At 60.9% G+C, this 7,775-nt stretch overlaps 1 protein-coding gene across 7 annotated transcripts in view; it reads left to right on the forward strand.

Moving 5' to 3' along the window:
- PPCDC (phosphopantothenoylcysteine decarboxylase) overlaps window positions 1-7,775 on the forward strand; it is a 19,921-nt gene that overhangs the window by 6,059 nt on the left and 6,087 nt on the right. For 4 of the 7 annotated variants that reach the window (XM_006163039.2, XM_006163038.1, XM_027766155.1 and 1 more), the window contains exon 3: window positions 7,252-7,347. In XM_006163039.2, coding sequence (XP_006163101.1) covers window positions 7,252-7,347 — 96 coding nt within the window. The remainder of the gene's footprint in view (window positions 1-7,251; window positions 7,348-7,775) is intronic. The other 3 variants (XR_003546957.1, XM_027766154.1, XM_027766156.1) reach the window with 1 other exon arrangement.

Below are 7,775 nucleotides of genomic sequence, written 5' to 3' on the forward strand. Positions count from 1 at the left end.
AGAAAGCGAGAAATCACACCCCAGAAGGGATGCCCACACCCCAATCCCTTCTCCTTCATTCTCCTCTTGGGATTTTGGGCACGTACGCACACACGCCCTTTATGAGTTTTAAGCCACCAGGTCCAGGACTTGAATCACAGTCGATTAAGGGGGAGTCCAGTGATGTAACTATTACTCCATCTGCTGGTCCCAGTTTTTTTTGTTTATTTTTGTTTCCCAAAGAGAGAGATTATGCCATCCACCCGATGGCCTTTGCCCGGCCCCCTCGGGCTGCCCGGCCCCCTCAGGCTGCCCGGCCCTCTGCTCTCGCTCTGCCTTTTCACATTCCACGTGAAGCCCCCACTCAGGCCTGCCTTGCCTGCTCTAGCCCGTGGCTTTGCTCCCCTCCCTGTGCACTCACTTGATCCTGAACCTGGGCAGCGTGAGCACTGCTAGGACCGGACTAGTTTCTGCTGCTGAGCCGCTAGGGCCCTGGCTCTGCTTTGTGCTTTATTGAGTCTGTGTCTCACTCGCCGGCCAGGCGGCCGCACCCGTTATGTCCAGCAGGGGGCAGTGCTCACCCACAGGTGACAACATGGGGACCACTCACCCAAGGGCAGGGAAGTCTTTTGCCTTTTTACTCCCCAAGAACTTCTACCTGGAAAGTAAATGCCGTACCCCACCTCCAGGCCATACTCCACCTGCAGGTCAGCATGGGTAGTGACGCTGTCAGCCAGGGAAGCCAGCCAGGCAGGAGCAGGGGAGGGAGGAGGCTCACAGCAGCTCTGAGACTGGGCATGGCCGTGCCTCTGGGGCTGTGCTGCCTGGGACCCGCCACCCTCAGGTGCCCAGAACTGTTGGTAGGAGCCGGGCAGCACAGCCTGGGGCTACAGCAGGGGGCCTCCCCACCCCCCAGGGGAAGGAGGGAGGAGCCATGTAGTCTCCTTCCCCAGGGTCCCAGGAAAGCGAGTTTCCAGACTGGGGAGGGCAGAGGGGCCCTAGCCCAGGAACAGATGGGCAGCCTTGGAGCAGGGAAATGGCAGTGCCACCACTTCCTCCCACCCCACGCAGCTGGCACTGGGGGGGGTGCGGGCTGCCCAGAGCAGGAAGGCTCCCCAGCCCACCTGGGCTTCCGGGCTGAGTCTGGGGTAGGACTTGACTGCCCCTCTCAGTCAGGCAGCCAGAGGGCCCAGAGCTGGGGCCGCCCTGACCCAGCCTTGTGGGGCCTGCCCTTCTTGTTTAGAGAAAGACATGGTGGACCCACCGAAGCCTAGAGGTTAAGGGAGCTGGGTCCCACATGACTACAGTTCAAATCCTGGGCCGGGCCGCTTGAAAAACACCCCGGACAAAATCCTGAGAGGAGGGTGGAGGAGAAGGGATTGCAGTGTGGCCATTCTCCATGGGGGTGATTTCTTACTTTCTCTCTCTAGAGAGCACATACATCCTATAGAAAATAAAATTAAAAAAACACAAAAACACTTGCGAAGAAGCACAGAGGCACAGCCCACCTGCTCCCTCAGAGGCCCTGGTCTGTCTCCTGGCATTACTCAGTGGGTCCTTGTGGGCTGTTGGTGGCCACGGTGACCCTGGACTGCCTCGAGGTGGCCTCTCCTGAGCACCCCCAGCACTGCCCGATGGTGGCTTCCCCCACTGCCACCGTCTGGGCCCCCAGCAGCAGTCTTCGTCCCCGGGAGCAGCCACTCTCAGCTCTTGGCCGCCATGGGTCACGTGTCCAGGGCTTTCCCAGGCCCCCTCTGTACACCAGACTTTGACTAGCAAATGAGCCGCTGGGGTGTGGGCTACAGGGAGCCGGGCATGGCCGCAGACCTGGCTCCTCCTGGTGCAGCCTCGAGTCCAGTGTCCAGAGTCCCGGGAAAGCTGCTCACCGGGGGCAGCTGTGCTGTTAGCCCGGCCAGGCCGGGCTAGCGGCGGGGACTGGGGGAGAGGGCAGTCAGCCAGATGCCTCCCGCCAGCAGTCAGGTTAGCCACCAGCAGCCCTGGAGCCCTTAGGCGAGGTGGGGAGCGCTAGGTGGGCGCCCCACCTCGGGGGCCACAGCCGAGCATGGGGGATTTCTGCCCTGGGCTCTGGGCAGGTCTGTTCTCTTTAGCTAATCCGCACAGTGAAGGGAGGACAGATACTCAGATGATCCATCTCCAGGGCCTCTTCCGGCCCAGTCTAGAAGATTCTAGATGTGAGGTTCTAAAGGACAAGGATCCATAAGCAGCCCAAGAGCAAGTCCCAGGCCCAGGAGCTTCAGGGAACTTCTCCTGGGGAAAGCTCTGCACGGGGGTGGCCCGTGGGTGTCACAGAGGTCCGCCACCTGCACGGGGATGTCCGTTACAGCGTCGTTCACCCCTGGAAGGCAGCGCCGGGGATAGACGAGGTGTCCCAGGCAGAGAACTGCGGGCACTCAGCGCAGCCTGAGGCGACCCCGGGCCCTCCCGTGTGGGCCGCCTGCAGACTGCATCCCTCTGGCACTGCTAAACCTTCTTTAGAATGTTCTTTTTTTTTTTTTTGGAGAGGTTTTCGCTATAGGGCGCATGCACTCTGCAGACAGACAGAGAGAGACATAGAGACAGAAAGCGAGAAATCGCCCCCCAGAGGGGATGGTCACGCCGCAATCCCTTCTCCTCCATTCTCCTCTCGGGATCTTGGGCATGCACGCACACGCGCCCGGTGTGAGTTTTTTAAGCCACCGGGTCCGGGACGCAAACCGCGGTCGACTACGTGGGAGTCCAGTGACATAGCCATTACGCTAACTGCTGGTTCCCTAGAATGTTCTTGAGTGTAGGAAGAGCATCGAGGAATGGCAGGAGAAACTGATGGGACGAGAACATCCCATCAGAACATCCCAGAACCCAAGAGGCGGTTGACAAAGTGGTGGGAAAGGGTAAGGGTCTCAGAAGGCTGATGAAACCCCGTGGCCCAGGTGACTCCTGGTTCAGAAGGGGGCGCCAGGACAGGGAGAACAGGGACTTGCCCCAGACTGGCCGGCGAGCTGGCCTCCTCCCTGCTCCCACCGCCTGGGTGCTGAGTGCACCAGACGCGGGCCGTTTCCCTAGAGTATGCCTGCACCCCCGGTGCACGTCAGCGCCAGTGCCTGGGCTGGCTCCAGGCAGACCTGGGCATGTTGTCCACACCGGCCAGCCCATGTCTGTCCAGTGCTGCGTGTGCCTGCCCAGAGGCCCACACCCCGAAGCTCTGGGTTTCTTGCCTTGTCCCGGGGCATGTCTGTGGCAGGTCCCTCCTCTCAAGTGCTCCCTGTTGTCTCCCGTGGAGGCATCACCACATGCCCTGCTCGGCACCCAGCCGTGGCTTCTGGTCAGGGCCGATCTGTGTCCACTGAACTGTGCGGTCCCTGTGGGAGCGCTAGCCACACCCAGGTGGAAGTGTAAATTAACCAGAATGTGGTTCCTTGGCCACGGTGGCCACACCGAGTGGCTGTGGTCCGCACTGGTGGGACACGGCTCCGTCATTGCAGTGGGCTTGGTGGTGGCGTGGAGGAGTGGGCTGCACTGGGCGATTCTCGCCCGCCGGGGACACCGGAGACATTTTTGGTTGTCATAGTGTAGGGTCAGTGGTGTTGCTGCCTAAGCTTCTCCCAGGCAGAGGTCAGGGACGGGGCGGCCCCTGCCAAGCTACTTCTCCGCGGGTCCCTCTGATAATGCACCCCAGAAGCAGCCTGGGCCAGACGAGGATCTAAAAGAGCAAGTGGTTTCCTCGAATTCAGTTTCCCAGGCTAGCAGTAGCGTGGTGGTTAGGTGCAGGCTCCCACATGGCCGACTTGGGAGTTCAGGTCCTGGACCGAGCACCGTACCGGGCACATGTGTGTACATGCCTGAAATCCTGACAGGAGAAGGGAAGAGAAGGGACGTGGCCATCCCCCCGGGGCATTGCTTTCTCACTTTCCCTCTTCCTGTGTTTGTCTCTCTCTGGCAAGTGTACACACCCTATAGCATAAAACTGAACAAAGGGGGGGGGGAGAGAATCGTTTCCATCTCCCTTCCCTGACCCTGTAGGAGCCCCAGGTTCGAGGCCAGGGTTCCCGATGTCTCTTCAGCAGAAAAAACAGAACTGGCTTGCCACACTGGCTTCAGGAATGAATCTCTACAAGTGGTAGACAAGACGCAGGCAGTTTATGAAACGGGGTCTGGCCGAGCCGTCCCAGCACACGGGTTCAAGTTAGAAATATCTACCGGAGGGTCCAGCAGATGGTGAAATGGTTATGTCACTGGACTCCCACATAGTATACCACGGTTCAAGTCCTGAACCTGGCGGCTTACAGCTCACGCCAGGTGCATGTGCATGCGTGCCCAAGATCCCAAGAGGAATATGAAGAAGGGATTGTAGCTTGGCCATCCTCCCTGGGGTGGGTGGGGTGATTTCTCCCTTTTTGTCTCTGTTTCTGTCTTTTCGGCCAGCTCATGTGCCCTATAGCAAAAATCTCTCTGAAAATATACACATCTGTATCTCTGCTATATAAGCTGTTCTGGGGCCGCGTCAGGGGGCGGAGCACGGTGCCTCCTTCCAGGAACTCTGCCTCCCGGAGATGTTGCCCGGTCCTGTTTCAAACCAGGGTGCAGAAGGACGTAGGAGAAAAAGCCAAAGGGGTTTCCTGCCCTGGAGGCCTCTGCCCTGCCAGGGCTCCTTGGCATTTGCTCAGAGCAGGTCAGGTCAGTGAGTGAATTGCTGGATTATTTAGTGTCTGGGAAGGCGGTGGGCCTTGCTGCCACCTTCCCCCAATGTGTATAGACTAGGACCTTTTGGCAGTGAATGAAAATGAAAGAACAAAGCCCAAAGGCTGACGTGGGATCAGGTAGCATCTCTCTCAAACCAGAAAAACCAGCTGGGGCCTACGAGAAAGCTGGGGTCAGGGTCACACCAAGGACAGGCTGCTTCAGGGGGCTGGGAGGGGCTCCTGGGCTGGTGACAGGGACCCGGGAGACTTCCCAACAACGTCTGCGTGACCTGGGAGGGGGCCGCGCGTGCACCCTCTGAGGGCTGCCGCATCTCAGGCAGCAGCTGTTGCCCAGGGTGGGAGCCAGCAGGACACCCCTCAGAGCTCCGGGGCCAGGGGGTGGGAGGCAGCGCGAGGAGAGTGTTAAGGGGAGGGAGGGGAGAGCTGAGGGGAGCCCCTGAGCAAGCAGTCCCCACTTGGGACTGCTGGGGGGGGCGTGCCAGGCCCAGCCCTGCACCTTGAGAGCCTCCAGTGGACTTGGAGTCAGGGGACCGGGATCTTCGGGGAGCAGCTGTCCATGTGTCGGAATCCAGGGAGGACGACCCTGTGATGTACAAAGCAGGTTACGGAGCAGGATGGTCGGGAACTCTTGGGGTGAAGACACTGGTCTCCCCAAGGAAAAGGCTGCTCGGCCCTGCTGACGGGGGTGCCCTCTGCTGGAAGACTTGGGGAGGAGGGTGTGCGGTAGGGGTGAAGGTGGAGACGGTCAGAGACCTCCAGCCCGAGCTGAGGCTTATCAGAGGCCCGGGGCTGGAGTTGGCCAGCATTGCCCGTGTGTGAACGAGGCAAAGGAGGTGGGCTCCACGGATGGCCGCAGCTAGGCTCGTGGGTGCCCAGGAAAGCGCTTAGGAAACAGTTGCCACCGGGGTTAGGCTGGGCTCTCTGGGAGCAAGACCTGCCGGGCTTGGTTATGTTTTAGATATGAGTCTTATTGGGTTAAGATGAGGCCTTTGATGGACTCTCAGGCCACCCCGCCGTGGGCCACCTGGGGCTGTTGTCAGCATGTTTACAACTGGTAAGAGGAACCCCCCTTGTAATTCGAATGATAGAAGGTGCATGTGCTCGGGCCAGTGGCGTAGTGGTTAAGGCAGCTGGATTCCACGTGGCCGCCCGCACAGTTCGGGTTCTGGACCCAGCAGCTTGAAAAACACTCCGAGTACATGTTTTCCTCTCCCTATCGCAGTGCGGCCGCCCCACCTTCCCCATCTCTCTGTCTCCTGTGAGTGCACGTGCTCGAGAGGCGAGAGAGAAAGCACCCTCAGCGGGGCCCCGTGCTGCACCCCTCCCTGGCCCTCCAGCCCTCCGGGCCCTGGGTCCGCCCTGGTGGACTCCGGCACTTGGGCGTGGTGTAGAGGACCTCTGGAAGGCTCCTGAGTCTGTGCACGTTCCAGGGATGGAGAACGATCCCTCGGCCTCCCTGCCCGTGTGCCGAGCTGGGAGCTCCAGCCCTCCAAAGTTCTTCCTCCCCAGGCCTCCACTTGTCCAGCCTCACGCTCAGGTGCTGTGCAGAATGCAGGCACTGCCCCGTGCCCTGGCGGGCAGGAAACAAATGAGGGGTTCTCAGAGGTCACGGGGAGGAGCGGGGCGTGGGGTGGATCAGAGGCAAGGCCCATGCTCTGCTGCCGCTCTGCGGTGGTCAGGTCAGGCTGGATCTAGCAGCCACAGAGCTTGTGGTTTTTCACGAGAAGCTAAGGAATTGGATTTTCTGTTTGAAATCTTCCTGTTAGCCTAAGCTGGCTCAAAAATGTCGGTTACCCAGAGGGGGCCAAGCAGCGTGCCTGCAGGTCGGGTGGGGCCCACACACTGTGGCCCAGGCCCACCGCTCCGTTCAGGCAGTGCGTCTGCCCTTGTCACCACTGACCCTGCCTTGTCCTGGATTGCTGTCCTCCCCTGACTTAGTGGTTTCTGGTAAAGGCGTGCTGTGCTAAGTCACAGGTCAACGAGTGGGTCCGGCCAAGGTAAGCTTCGTTCTGGCCCGCGAGTCCAGGCACTCGGGCCTGCTTTCCTGGAACCCGTCTGCAGCCCGAGCCCACGAGGCCTCGTTCCTCGAAGTACGTGAAAGGATTCTGCCTGCTTTCTCACAGGGCAGGGCTGGGCGTGCTGCAGACAGGGTGACTCCCAGGCCTTGGCCTGCAGAGGGCAGGGCTGCGGTGCGGCCTCCTCGAGGGGCCCTCCTGTGAGCCGTGGGCTGTGGCCTGGAGGTCCCTGCCGATACCACCTGCTCCCGCCTCGGCCTCACTGGCTGGTGGCACAGCCTGCTGCCCTGTGTGCACCAGCGGTGGTGACTCCTCGCAGCCCTCAGATGGGGAAGTGAGACAGCCACACCTGCAGGCCTGGCCGTGGGTGACAAAGGAAGTAGCTGTGCAGACACAGGCTCCTGCCAAGGAGGGACAAGCCCTCCCGCGGCCAGGCCCTGGCAAAGCACCATCCACCCCGTGCTCGCTCGCGTGCCCCCAGGGACATGTGTCTCATCCACAGCTCAGGGACCTCCCTCCCTCCCTCTCTTCCCCTCCCTCTTCTTTCTTGGTGACAGCTAGAAGTCGCCGTGGTCACCACTGAGAGAGCCAAGCATTTCTACAGCCCCCAGGACATCCCCGTCACCCTGTACAGCGACGCCGACGAGTGGGAGGTCAGTGCCGGGCCCTGGGCTGAGTGCCACAGTGTTCCGCCGACAGAATGGAGCTGCCCTCCCGCAGCCTGCAGTCCTGGGCTTGAGCGGGCATGGGGGCCCTCTGGGCAGAGGCAGTGAGAACATCTGTCCAGCCTGGCCTCCCGCGGTCTCCGCCCTCCACAAGTAGAGCTCAGCTCTGGCCCAGAGCCTGAGGCCAAGTGTCCTTGTACTTATCTGGGCTGATGAAACCACAGAGCAGCTCTGTTCCCACCATGCCGGGCCACGTGGCTCCCAGCGCCAGGGCCGGCGAGAGGCCTCCCTTCCCACGGCCGCTGGCTCCGCTTCGGCTCTCCCACGGCGGGGCGGGCACCAGCGTTCACGGACGCCGAGTGTGGGCCTCACGGGGGTGCCCTGCCAGGCGTTTTTAAACATTCTTAGCCTAGAAC

This window comes from Tupaia chinensis, unplaced genomic scaffold (assembly GCF_000334495.1).
Source record: "Tupaia chinensis unplaced genomic scaffold, TupChi_1.0 Scaffold141293_1, whole genome shotgun sequence".
NCBI lineage: Eukaryota > Metazoa > Chordata > Mammalia > Scandentia > Tupaiidae > Tupaia > Tupaia belangeri.